At 41.7% G+C, this 13,698-nt stretch overlaps 1 protein-coding gene across 4 annotated transcripts in view; it reads right to left on the reverse strand.

Annotated features, from left to right (window-relative positions):
• ST8SIA6 (ST8 alpha-N-acetyl-neuraminide alpha-2,8-sialyltransferase 6) overlaps window positions 1-12,974 on the reverse strand; it is a 45,924-nt gene extending 32,950 nt beyond the window's left edge. Inside the window, exons 1-3 of one of the 4 annotated variants that reach the window (XM_068212269.1) lie at window positions 12,554-12,974; window positions 12,207-12,323; window positions 3,217-3,315 (exon numbers count right to left, since the gene is read on the reverse strand). In XM_068212269.1, coding sequence (XP_068068370.1) covers window positions 3,217-3,315; window positions 12,207-12,323; window positions 12,554-12,669 — 332 coding nt within the window. In that variant the 5' untranslated portion in view covers window positions 12,670-12,974. The remainder of the gene's footprint in view (window positions 1-3,216; window positions 3,316-12,206; window positions 12,324-12,553) is intronic. The other 3 variants (XM_068212285.1, XM_068212277.1, XM_068212260.1) reach the window with 3 other exon arrangements.
• Between the last annotated feature and the right edge of the window lie 724 nt (window positions 12,975-13,698).

Genomic DNA, 13,698 nt, shown 5'->3' on the forward strand with positions numbered 1-13,698 from the left:
AACAGAAAATGCACTTAGGGTAAAAACACCAATTACAAAGCAAGAACACTGCAGCCTTTCCACAGCTGTCTCTGCTGGATGGAATTGCTCTTGCTGGGAGGTATCCAAGCTCACCAGTTCACATAGAAAAGCACCATTTCCAGGTCTTTACAAAGTCAGAACACCAACTCTGCTTGCCCTATACATCCAGTTTAGCTCTTCTTGTGACTTACAAAGACACTCTGGTCTGTCAGAACTTGTCTTTACCAGCTGGCACAGTGCCACAGGCAGCACAGACATCCCAGCACACTGTCCTGGGGGACAGGTGCTCCCAACTGTGGCAGCTCTGCAAGGCATCTGCTCACACCAGTAAAAGGTTTCTATGAAATGAACTCCAATACAGACATTATTCCTAGAAATAATTTTTTAGAGACTCAACATGAAGCTCTAGGATTTGCTGCAGCTGGGTTTGCAGCCCAGAAAACTTTGTTTACCTCTCAGAAAGCCAATTTTAGCATTTCCTGCTTTAAAGGAGGCTTGGGGACTCACTTCTCTAAATGAATCAGTTCAGGTTATCAGGGAATCATTTCATTACTCTGTTGCAACCCAGACAGTCATCTTCTCCACTCTTCCATTTTAAAGAGCTGGCACATTACAAATATTTCCACTGGCACCCAGGAGCCTACAGCACATACTCACTGATGCTAAAAGGGTTTTATTATTAAGATAAAAAAGGCTTAGGTAAATTGAACTATAAATACTTGGACAACACAATGATTACAGTGCTGAGAAGAGTGAATGAATGAAATATGGGGTATTTTGTCCTGTTTTTGTCTGCCACCTGCACCACAACCATTATAATAATTTTCTGCCCTAGGAAACTCACTTATACTATATGAGCCTGACTGTCAAATAACACCTGGAAGGCTTTTTTTTTTTTCCCAAAGAGTATTTGTCAGGTAAGAAGTTACCTTCTATGTTAACTGCAGTGGCTAAGGTGGAATTACTATTCACAATCAAAGCACTGACAAAATATTAGTATCTTCTAATTTTTGGCAGATATCAAAAGGACAACAGCAAGGACAAAAGTGTAGTGATAGTATGGAGACAACAGGTAAAATGTCAGAACAGACAGATGCAGTCTCACTGGTTATTTGCTAAAACTAAATACCAGCTTGTAAAAAAAGGTATTTGAATTAGAAGGAAGATTGAGCAGCAGGAGTGAAAAAAGGACACATTTGTACTAGGCAGTTTATGTTCAAGATAGAAAAAAATAAGAAAAGCTGTGGCATGAAATGCAAAATAAGGGAGGCTCTGTTTTGCCTCTGAACACTTTAACACTACCAAAAAAAAAAAAACAAAACAGTTTTATAAGCCCTCAGGAGATTGTACACAGGGCTTGCTCTAGAATAAAAATGGAATACTGCTAGCAAAACTCAGTACTTCAGGCTTTGTCACCACCACCAGCACATACTTGCCATAATAATAATAATAACAACTTCCCAGTTACACAGAATTTCTTACTATCAAATCATTTGACAAGCTTTAAATTAGTATTTTTTTCCCCTCTTTCTTCCAATTTAAGAGGCAGGAGTGTCCAGAATGTCCCTGCAAGTCTAGAACTGCAATATAAAGCATTTATATACCACGCCCATGGGTCACACCTTGAAAAAGCAACAAAATCCCTGCAGCTTCTCTCAGTGAAGGTTAATAGCTGCAATATTCATGGCAAAAAGCAATCCCTTGCTCCCTTTTTTCCTAAGCATCTGTTTCTCTTCCTACCTGCCCAATTCATCTTCTACCTTATTAACTGGTACAGCCCCTTTCTCTTTAAACATGGAATAAAGGCCTTGTACTTTGTGAAGTTTCTCCCATAATCTCAGCTCCAAAATGCTCTCAATATGAAGAGCTCATCTCCAAAGACTGTAAACCTTTGCAATGTGTGGGATAAACAACAGCATTTATATTGCTGTAAGTAGATTTTGAAAGCAGTATAGTGACTTTTTTTCCTTCCCTTGGTGTTAATCACTCAAGTTTTCAGTTAACTGCATTCTTTGGTCTCTGCCAGTCTATGTTTCAGCTCTCACTGTCAGTGCATCAGTAACATAGTGGTCTAGCACCTTTCAAAAGAATAAAAACTTCAGTGATAGTGTTGCTGAAAGAGGTGGAATACTGATGGGAGAAGAGGCTGTAAAGAAGGGGAAAAAAAGAATAAATAAATAAAGAAGTAATAATAAGAGCAAAGACAAAATGCTGGAAATATGATGACTTAAAGAGAAGTAAAAGATCTCTAAATGCAATAAAAAAGTGAGGAGGGGGCAGAAAAGACAGAGTAAGTTTTCAAATCGTCATTTAATATTTTTTTTTGGCATTAAGGAAAAAATTGAGTTCTCCAGTACTTTGAATAGGGAAAAGCATACAATTATTTTTAGCTCACCTTTTATCTCATTCCATTTCTCTTCCCAAATGGAGGGGAGTGGGGAGGGAAGCTCCCAGCTTTAAAGACAGCATGGCACCATCCATTTTAAGCTGCAACTCAGTCCTGATGGGAAGCCTTTCTTACTTTCAATGTTTTATTTATTGGCGCATCGATACAGGAAAAGATGTTACATGTCCAAAACAATGGCTGCTTCTCAGCTTTTCACTTTGGAAAGTGACAAGGAATTTGAGCAGGACTGATACCAAAGTTGGATTTTTCTCCATGCCAGAAAAATACAGAACAGCAAGTTGAAACCCAAAATTAATTTGGGGTGTTTTTTTCCAATGTGTCTAAAATTGGACTGTTAGTTTCCTGTGGACTTGTAATCATAATGCAATCATGCAACTAACCAGCAAGTCTTTATACTAGTACATTTCCAAACTTCCTCTAGTCAGCAATGCTGAACAGAATCATTAACTGAAATTGCTCATAAAAGGAGGAGGGTTCACCAGTCAGGGAAAAGACACTCAAAAATGAAATTATACCCCACATTTCTACTCAATATTTTCGTTAATAACTTGGAATGTAATGTTGCTAACTGACAAGAAGAAATCTTGTATTATAAAAATTAAAAAGTTAAAATCCCACCTCGAATAAATCTTATCCACGTAAAAGAAAAAATGCAGCAAACACTGGCTGAACAAATCCAGTTTTCTGTTGCATAGCTCCACATTATTAAACCAAGAATTATGTAAAAAAGGACAATATTTACCCTTCTATTTAAAACAAACAAAGCAGAAAGGACAGCAAACACCTACCTTTTCTTCCTGATAGATGATGACAAAATGTTGTCCTGAATTGCTTTACATTTTGAAGCCTGTTCAAACTGGTAAATTCCATTTTTATTATGAGTTGTTCTGTTAAAAGGGAACAGGAGGAGAAAAAGCAATAAACTTTAAAAGAGAGAACATATTCTACCAATGTTGCCACATTTACTTTGCTATGACAGTAAGATTAATAACTGCTGATTTAGCTGAAAACATTACCAAACAAATCTTATGGACTTCTATTGTGAAGCTCCTGTTATTAAAAGAGAGTTTTCTGTTAGGGACTATAAAATACTTGGTTCTTTAAAATTTCTATTTCATAGTCTGAATTATATTTTCCACTTTACACTGTAATGAGCAAATGTAATTTAAAAATAAAATAAATTGAAAGCCTCTTGAACATTAAGTTTTGAAGATATTTAAAATATTCACTAGCAAAATATTTAGCAGATGTGATTTCCTAAAATTGTTGATGAAATGCAATATTCAGAGTGAATATAATATATACAGGAAAGTTTATCCACAGGTGAAGTGGATCTTTGTACTCTGACCTTAACTTAGGTACTCAAGCATAATACTTCCTTGTTTATTCTTTATTTACACCAAAAGAACAAATATTTGTAAAAGGAACCAAGGCAAGTGCCAGATAGTGATCTTTAATTCCTATCTTATTTTCACCAAACTCCTGTGTGGTCCTCTTGCTCTGTGCAGCCCTTGTAGAAGACTGAGATGTAAATTAGTAAATGACTAAGATACCAAGGTCTTATTCCATTCACCTCAGTTCATCCTCTATCTATGTCCAGTCTCATACAATCACCCTTTTCTAGCACCAACCTTCACTTTGTGGATTGCCATTTATCATAAAGATTTTTCCCCTGGCATTATTTTCCCTGCCCTTACCATGCTCTTCCCTGCCACTTCCCCCTCCTCTTTGCTTCTTTCCACTGCTTCACTACAGACCCCTTGGACATTGCAGCCTATTTGCCCAAACCAGAAGTAGAAACACAGAAGACAGAGATGCCATGTGCTGTTCTTAGAGAACAACTGAAATATCTCTGTACAGAGGCACTCACACACAGAGAGAAAGGCGTTCCTGCTTTTGCTTCTGAGCCACCACTGCTTTTACTGACAAGGATCAAAACTCCATTGTCTTTATCTGCTACAACGTGGAGACCCATTAGCAACAAGATTTCTGACAAGCTGATTTTGAAGACCTTGCTTGGGAAAGATGCCATTTCAAGTCACAGAACCACAGAGTGGATGAGGGTTGGAAGGCATCTCTAGAGCTCATCTAGTCCAAACTCCCTGCTCAGGCAGGGCCACCTAGAGAGGGTGAGCAAGAACTGTGACCAGATGCTTTTGAATATCTCCAAGCACAGAGACTCCACAACCTACCTGAGCAGCCTGTGCCAGCGCTCAGTCACCCTCACAGTGAAAAAAGTGATGCCTGATGATCAGAGGGAACCTCCTGTGTTTCAGCTGGTGCCCACTGCCTCTGTTCTATCACTGGGCACCACTAAGAAGATCTTGGCTCCACCCTCTGCACCCTCCCTTCAGGTACCAATGAGCTCTCTCCTGAGCCTTCTCTTCTTGAATGCTTCAAATGAGAAGACTGACTGAAGAAGAAAGAGAATAAATTCTTGTTTATTTTGCTACTGAACTGACTCTCATGGTCATAGCTGACAGGGAAGGGAAGAATCACCTTTCTTCTTCTTTCCATTGCCCATGAATTTTCTAGAGTTAGTCAGCCCTAACAGCAATTCCCACAGGATGTAGGCTGCCAAGGAGAGAGAACAGCCCTCTTCATTTCTTCCCACCACCAATAAATTCTTCCCAGAATACACTCAGTGCCCCCGAGGAAGTATCCAGTCTGTATGCCCCTTGTTGAGGAAAACAGTAAGACAACACAACACAAACCTCTATCCTTTCAGTTCTGCAGTGACTTCAATAGATAGTAACAGCTGGCACTGCCTACTGAGAGCTCCTTGGCTGCCTTTGCATACAGCTCTTTATCTCATTTTTTCTCAAGGAGTAAAATACAAATAGCAGAAGGCTCTCAGAGCACACAGTTCAGAGCTAAGAACTCTGCAGATCTCACATAGCAAGTGCTAGCAAATATTCTGCCTACAAAATTTATGTACACAGATTTATTGCAGCTTGGTCTGAATGGTTCTGTCTATGCAGAAAAACCAGGTAGGCCCTTTCCAGTTCTCAAACAAATTTAGTTAGCACTACATCATGCTTTCTCTCTCTTGCTTCTTTAACTCAGTAACATCAAATGATTATTCTGCAGCTGCAGCTTAAAATAAGAGAAATGGCTACAGGCAAAAGTTTAGCTGCCTAAACAGCATCTTAAAGAAATAGAAAGGAAAAAAAAAAAGAACTATTGATATAAGCCAAGTACACGTTACTGCTGCAAATAAGCCTTTCATTATAACTAAAACCTAAGATGCTGATGTTGATTTGAGACGTGACTTCAGCCCTTCTGAGCCACAGCTGGCCAGAAGAGACACTGTCTAACAGGTGAAGGTTGCCAAGTGGATGACCAAGGCAGAGCAGGCAGTTAAGTTTGATCAGCTCCCTGCGAGGTGCGTTAGCAGAGTGGCAGAGCACCAACATTCTTTCACAACTCTGTGCAGACAACCATTACAAGTCCTTTCAACTTCCTATTAATTCCTGTCTTGAGATCTCTGGGGCAATGACTAAATATTCTCTCAAATACAAGATTTACTCCACAGACTTCTAGTCCTTTTAAAAATTCATAAGATCAACGCAAGCAAGTTGCCTCATTTTTTAATATGCAATTGTTTTTATGCAATCATTTTCAAGACTTGAAAAATTCAAAAAAGAGGAAGTCAGAAAAAAGAAAGAACAAAATAATTCCCTATTCTGTTTTGTCATTAAAGCCTCACAATCACTTTTACAGCCACATGTTAGATCACCAAAATGCTTCTTCTGCAGCTTTTTATACATAAAATTGAATCAACCTTCTTTATGTGGTGCAAAAGGTACACAATTAAAACAATTTATTTGCAAGAGATGTAAACCACTTATTACACTAAAAGTTAAATTTCTGTTTCACTGTCAGAGTGGCCTCTGCTTCATGAGTGAAATCTTTTTGCATTTAGATAAAGATGGGTGTGCAAGAGGCAGTCCAGACTTCTACTGCATTATTCATGGCAAAGTTGTGCAGACATCAGACTCAGATTAAATTTCTGCTCATTTCAGACAACTGTGCAAGGCAACATTTACCACTAAATGAATTTACCTGACCTAGTGGATGACAGTCTTGTGCACTACTTAGAGCAGCACTACAGCTTCTGCAATGAAATCAATAACGTGCCTAACAACGCAGATATCAGCCATATTCAACTAATTTTGTGAACTATTAAGCTAAATGAGAACTTGAAGTAGAAACATTCTGTTGGCTTGAACTCATAAAACTGATGACACAGGGAAATTTCAGCTGTATTTTCCCTAGGGCTTAGATGTTCTCAAAGCCAATCTCATTGGACTAAATCTGAAAAACAGGGTTTTGTTAATCATATATGAACAGCTTGAGGACCACATACTTCCTATGGTAATTCTAGAAACTCAAGAAGCACACCATCTGTACTTTAATAAATCCGCAGTAGATTAAGACCATGTGCCTTATCTATCAGCACGTTTTTATTCTATATCTTGCTCTCAGGAAGACAGCAGATCCTCAAACTGTAACATTGTTTAAGACAAGATCAGAATCCACCTTTAGACAGAAACTATATGGAAAGTCCTTTTGCTGCTCCTGCAGCATTCAGTCCTGAGACAACAGGGAACCTCATTGCAGGGAATCACCAGACAGAGGGGTGTGTCAAGTAAGACAGCATGCTGGGGGAGCAGAAAGGTACAAGGTACAGGCAGGAAAAGCAAAGGCACGCCCTTTAAAAAAAAAACCAAACTCAACCCCAGTTATCAGAGTAGGAAAATGGGATGGGCATAAGATGGAGGAATGGTAGGGAAGAAAAGAAAAAATGGCAGATGGAAAAACTGGTGCTGTGACTCATACTGTAACACAAAGATTAAAAGGTCACTCCTCTAGATATCCCTCAAAATCAGATAGAAACAAAGAATGTGGGATGAGATACTCAAAATTTCTCAGACCTGAACCATCTGGCAGCAGTGAAAGCAACCAAAATTTCATCTCCCTAGTATATCCACACTGAAAGTATGGGGAAATCCCACTCGTCGGCTATCCATTCCACACCCAGCAGAACCAGTTGTTGCTCTTTTCTATAGCTTCTTGCTCTTGTCTGTCTGAAGCAGCACAAGAGCTCTAGACATGCTCCAGCTCAGCATCTCCAGCTAAAAAGGATAACTTCTGTAGGCAAAATTGCACATTTTTATCAGTCTACCAAAATGGCACTGAATAGCATTATCCAGATTGTGAATATCTTCTGTCTTAATCCTTCCCTTGAAGGGACTAATTTATATTTGAAACTCATCATCTGTTAGTTGAATACTATTTAAAAACCCACAATTCATACTTCCATAGGAAGGGTCCTCTTAAGTGCTGTCTTTGACACTATTTCTAATTAATCAGATGATAAGAATATAGTGATGTTTTAAAGTTCACACCACCTTGATTAATAAGGCAATACACAATTTAAATTCTTGGTGAAATGGACTATAAAAATGACTTCATCAAACCACAGGAGTAAGAATTTGTCTTGAAACATTAATCACAGCAACTGTTAAAGGCACTGATCCTACTACCTTTGTTCAAGTTCCTATAGAGGTATTGCTTATCTAAGGAATGTTAAATCTGGTTTTTACACAAACTGCATCTTTAAATTGTTTGAAAGACCCTCCAGTGCATTCACCAGGGTTATGTATAACATCAGATACTTTTTATTTATAAAATCTATAAACTGCATGACAGGTAACATGACAAGCAACATTCAGAGCCTCATGGTAGCTGAAGTGAAAAGAATAAGGTACTTACACTAAAATCATGTTACAATGGCACACGATAGAATGACAGAGCAGTTTCACTTGGACCAAGTGAACAGAAACCTTTTACCACTGTCAGAACATAAATGTGTCCTGGCAGCAGCTTTCAGCTGAACACCTATTCATTTAGACAGAGCTAATACATGAGGCATGGGTTCAAAAGGTGCTCCTAAAATATGTCTGCATGCACCACTTGGGAATGAAGAAGCAAAATATTAAGAGAGCAGTAAAATTAATAAAGTGGACCCCCACTGCTGTCTAATCTAAACCATAGCAAATTATTTGTGTAATATACTAGGCTACTCCATAATTGTGGTATTAGCCTGCCTCTTCTTCCCCTTCTGACTGCCTGAATGCAATATTTTGTCAGTAGACAGAATGTACAGGTCTGTGTAGCATTGTTAATTAAGTATAGCTGTTTATTTCCTAGGCCTGCATACAGATCTGCTGCTGAGAGAGGAATTGGAGAAATCAACACTATGGAACACTGTATTAATACTAACTTGTTTACCCATAGCTTCTCAATCACTTTCTCCCACTATTCAATTACCTCAGTGGTCTTTACACTGTGCTTGCCTTGGACGTGTAAAGACGAAAAGCAAGCTAGAGAAATAGTAAGAGAATGCCTTAGAACTGGCACACAGACTGACAGAGTAATGGTGGTCAGTTCTTTAGGGTACCTCTGCCTTGTTACTTCTATATAAAGTATACATAAATAGTGTTATTTTGACTTCCCTTGCAGGACCTAGCATTATTTATCTGCTGCATATTCCTGGGTAGTATAACAGGAGCTAGAATTTCTGCCTAAATTTAACCTAGCACACACTGGGCCTCATAACAAGGAAAATACTACCTAGCTTCTCTTACTATTTTCATTTTCCCCTGAGAAGCACTAGCAGTACTGAGCCTTCTGTTCTACTATTAACAAACAAATATGCCTGCACAAACACAGCTGGGGAGAGAGAAAAGGAGAGAGGGAAGACCAAGGGTCTAAAGGTGGGAAAAATGCAAGACTTCTTTTTTCAGTTGTACTGTTGAAAATGCAAGAAGGCTGTACTTAAGAAAATATAAATTGTACTCGCAGTTAGAGCTTAAAAATTGAGAGGACAGTATGAGGCATAGATAGGAGAATTTGCCAGAGAACATACTATTGCAGTAAAAATGATACTGGTTCCACAAACAAATCTGGGGACTAATAGACATCTTACTAACAGTGGCCTTTCTTTTCAGTAAGAAACCCTACTTAGAGGCAGAGTAGGCTGTGAAATAAGCCCAAGACTAGATGTGCAAGTTGCACTGTAGAGGCAGTCATATTGCTCCAATTAGCTAAGGCTTAACAAGAAAAAGGGGTAAGCAGTGTCCTGTAAGAGACAAACCACATCATCAAGTTTTTTTAAGACACAGATCTCCAGAGAACTTTAGGTGCCTGGTCACCATGTATTTAAACATTGCTGCACATAATAGCTGCCTAAATATCTAAGAGAGTCTGATCCAATCCCCTGCTTTTCATCCTTTCATCCTTCAGTTTCATCCTTTTAAAAGAATTGCTCAAAGTAAAAGAACAGATTAGCTTTCAATACTGCAAGGCACAGAATAATAGGGCCTTAGAGATTCTTTGGAAGATGTCTGGTTACAAATATGCCTCCAACAGCAAAGGAAATAATGATAACAAAAAAAGATTAGCTTGTGGCTGTGAAGATTGTCCAGATTACTTTTACTTAGAGGTCAAGGATAGTGCCGAGGTTTTTTTTCTTTTTCCTTTCCTGGAAACATCCATGCACATCATCTTACTCTTATGCAGGAAAGGACATTGCTGCCAATAACACAGCAACGCCATTCAAACGATCAGGGTTGTTTAGGAGAACCACACTTCCCCACAGCACACTGGAATCTAATTCCTATTGACCAGACCATCCATCTCCATCACTGAGGGATTGGTCTGAACCTCCTGAATGAGTCCAGATGCTCTCTGGATCAAACATCTCCAGCATGGCCCTTAGCCAGGCCCAGTCCAGCTGCTGCCTGGATCAAACCCCTCCAGCATGGATCCCTGCCCAGTCTTGCTGCTCTCTGGATGAAGTAACAGCTTCTGGTCAGTCCAGTCCAGCAGCTCTCTCTCCTTTCTAATTAGCCACACATGTACCACAAACTTCTGTCAGGCCAGCTTACTGAGCACAGGCACTCAGGTGAGAAAGGACATCCACTCTTGGATTCAGCTAGCAACACATCTCTCCAAAGACACTACGGTTTCAGAGGCTTGAGTATATTGAAACTTTCTTTGATGAATTATTTACTTGACACACTTTTGCAGTTACTTAGTCATGAAGAAATACAATTTCAGGCTGACAAAAAGTAGCTTCAAATTGGTGCCAAAATCCTCCAAGCAGAATAAGGAAAAATACATATTTAAAATCACACTATCACTTGCCCTATTACAAAGGTTAAAAAAATGACATGGATTTTCAGACCTCTTTGGTGTGTGTTCTTTCTACTTGCATTGCTCCAGTTGTGAGTGTACCAACAGCAGATGGGAAATAGTTAGACTGTTCTCTAAAGTGCTCTCTGCCAGCATTTCGAGTCAATTCAACTCCATGGTATAACACAGAGAGCTGAATAAAAGGAGATGCAGCTCAGAAAGTAGCAAGGAGGAGCATGAGGAGATGGGCCAGGGGGAAACCACAGACATAACCCAAAACAGAGTGGAGAAAAGAATGGAGTAATGGCTACAAAAAAAGCAAAGCAGAACAGTACATACTGCAAAAACCTATATCAAGAGAGTGAAAGAAAGGAAAAAAAGCAAAAAGGGAAAAATGAGAACAGGAACGAGAAGCAGGCTAGAAGCTCGTAACACCACGTAGGAACATTTGCAGAATTCTGTTCCTTTTCTTTCACTCTAACTTTGAAAGATGCTATAAACTTACAGCTTGTGAAAATTTTAAATATTGAGGGAGAGAGCACAAGGCTATCTCATCAGAAACACATAAGAAATGCATTGTTAGGCTACACTGCAATCATTACTACAACTAACATCAGTTGCATTTACTTTGGGAAAGCATGGGCTGTCAAATTCAGCTACATTGAGTGAGATGGTGGCCTCAGTAAGGTTAACTGCACTGTCACCATTGTCTTTAACATAACCAGGACACCATAGTTTCTATGAAAGACCCAATTCTTAAGTTCTTTCTAATTTTTATAATGCGTTTTTGACCATAATATATATTGACATATAATAGTCACGGTAACTGCAAAGGTAATAATGCCATATAAAGTAAAAGAAGAAAGCAAAAATATTTCAAAACCACTTCTTACATAGTATTGATCTCATGTGTGGATTACACCACTATCTTCTGCATTCTTAGTTTTCCTACAGTGTGTGGGGACTCAAGAGCAGGAAAACAATAGTCATTAGTATTGAAGTCTGCATGTAAGGCACAACTTTTCATAGCTGATTTTACAAAGTATCTTCATATTAAACTTTACAGTATAAAATAACAGGCTGTAAAGCAAAAATCTACACCGGTCTAGAAGGTCAAGACACAGGATCAAGTGAATGGGCTCCCAGAAAGTACAATGCCAACCCAAAGCTAAACAGGTTTCATAAGTCTTGCCTTCATCCTATGGATTGTAAATGATAAATCTGTATTTTTAACTAAATACAGATTATAAAAACAGTAACATTGCCCAGCTCCAGCTCCACCTTCCTGGAAAGAAGAATAAAAAGATACCTGGAACGTGTCATTCAGCAGGCACTTTTTGCATCGTACGCTAACGAAATTGCTCTAGGCAATATTTTATTGGGTTCAAAACCAACGGCAGAGTGACAGCCGTCAATAAAAAACCCATGAGCAAATAATTCACAATAGTTAATGCAAAGTGCCATTTGCTCTAATAATCTCTAACGCTCTCTCTGATCAAGCTGCCGAAACAAAAGCAAGAATGAACCGGAGCGAAGGCGAATTTCTCCTTTGATAGACCCGACCTCACGGACCCACCTGCGGGCGTCCAGCCCGTACCTGTTCTCGGTCTGAGGAAGGGGCGTCAGGGGAGACCTGAGGGCTCGCACCACTTTCGGCGTGACAGCCGCTACTCCTGCGTCCTCCTCCCAGCCCCTGGCAAGCGAGACGGGAGAACAAAGTTGTCAGGACCGGGCGGTGATTGCACATCACCCGGCGCGAGCGGCGCCGCTCTCCTGCCCACGACCCGCTCAGAGCCGCCAGCACCCGCCAGACCGAGCCGGGGCACCGCGCCAGGCTCCGCCGCGCCCCGCGGGGCTCGTCCCGCTCCTCCCGCCCTCTCCAGCCGGCTCCGGACCGCGGGCGAGGCCGCCCGGCCGCCCTACCTGGCGCGGAGGGGCTGCTGGCCGCCCAGGCGCAGGAGGCAGCCGCCCAGGCGCAGGAGGCAGCCTCCCAGCAGCAGGCTGCCCAGCGCCGCGGCCAAGGCGATGACAGCCCGCATGGTGCGCTCGGCAGCGGCGCCCGTCGCAGCTACGGCCCCATAGTATTTAAGGGAGGCTGCGGGTAGGGGGAGGCGGCCATGGCAGCCACAGGGTCTCTGCGCTCCGCCCCTCGCCCGCAGCCCTGCGCCGCCGCCATCGGCTCCCCCTCCCGCCGCGGCCGCAGCGCCGGCCCGGCCCGCCGGTGCTGGCGGGGGGCGGCCGGGCTCGTCTGGCGTGAGGGCGGCGGCCGGGCGGCCTTTGCTAACGGCCTGTGCCGGCGGCAGCTCGGGGCGCTTCCCGGAGCGCTTCCCGGAGCGCTTCCCTGTGTCGAGGGCGGCGGAGCGAGGGAGTCGAAACTGCCCCAACTTTAATGGGGGAGAGGGGCGCCGTGCGGGACGGCGGCGGGAGCAGGGTGCGGGGCTTGCCTGGCGAGGGCAGGCAGCCCTGCCCTGTGGCTGGTGTAGTGAAGCCGTTGCTACTTCAATAGTTCTTTCTCTGAATTAAAAAAAAATAATAGTCAGCGTGTCCTGGGTTTTGTTATGGTATGTTATAAAAATATGTATATTATAGAGAAAAATTGCCCCACGTGGAACACTGTGCGGCTCTGGGGCCCCCCAACATAAGAAGGCTGAACCTTCAGAGGAGGGCTGTGAACGCGATCTGAGGGATGGAACACCTCTGCTGTGGAGACAGGCTGGGAGAGCTGCCGTGGTTCAGCTTGGACAAGGCTCTGGGGGGACCTCATTACAGCCTTCTGGTATCTGAAGGAGGCCTACAGAAAAGCTGGAGAGGGACTTTTTAACAAGGGCATGTAGTGATAGGACAACCAGGATGGCTTTAAACTGAAAGAAGACAGGTTTAGATGGAATATTAAGAAGATAGTCTTTACTATGAGCATGGTGAGGCACTGGAACAGATTGCCTAGAGAAGCTGTGGATGCCCCATCCCTGGAAGTGTTTAAGGCCAGCTTGGATCAACCTCACCTAGGGGAAGGTGTCCCTGCTTATGGCAAGGGGTGGTTGGAACTAGGTGATCACTTTCAACCCAAA

The sequence above is a fragment of the Anomalospiza imberbis genome, chromosome 1 (genome assembly GCF_031753505.1).
Source record: "Anomalospiza imberbis isolate Cuckoo-Finch-1a 21T00152 chromosome 1, ASM3175350v1, whole genome shotgun sequence".
Taxonomy (NCBI): Eukaryota; Metazoa; Chordata; class Aves; order Passeriformes; family Viduidae; genus Anomalospiza; species Anomalospiza imberbis.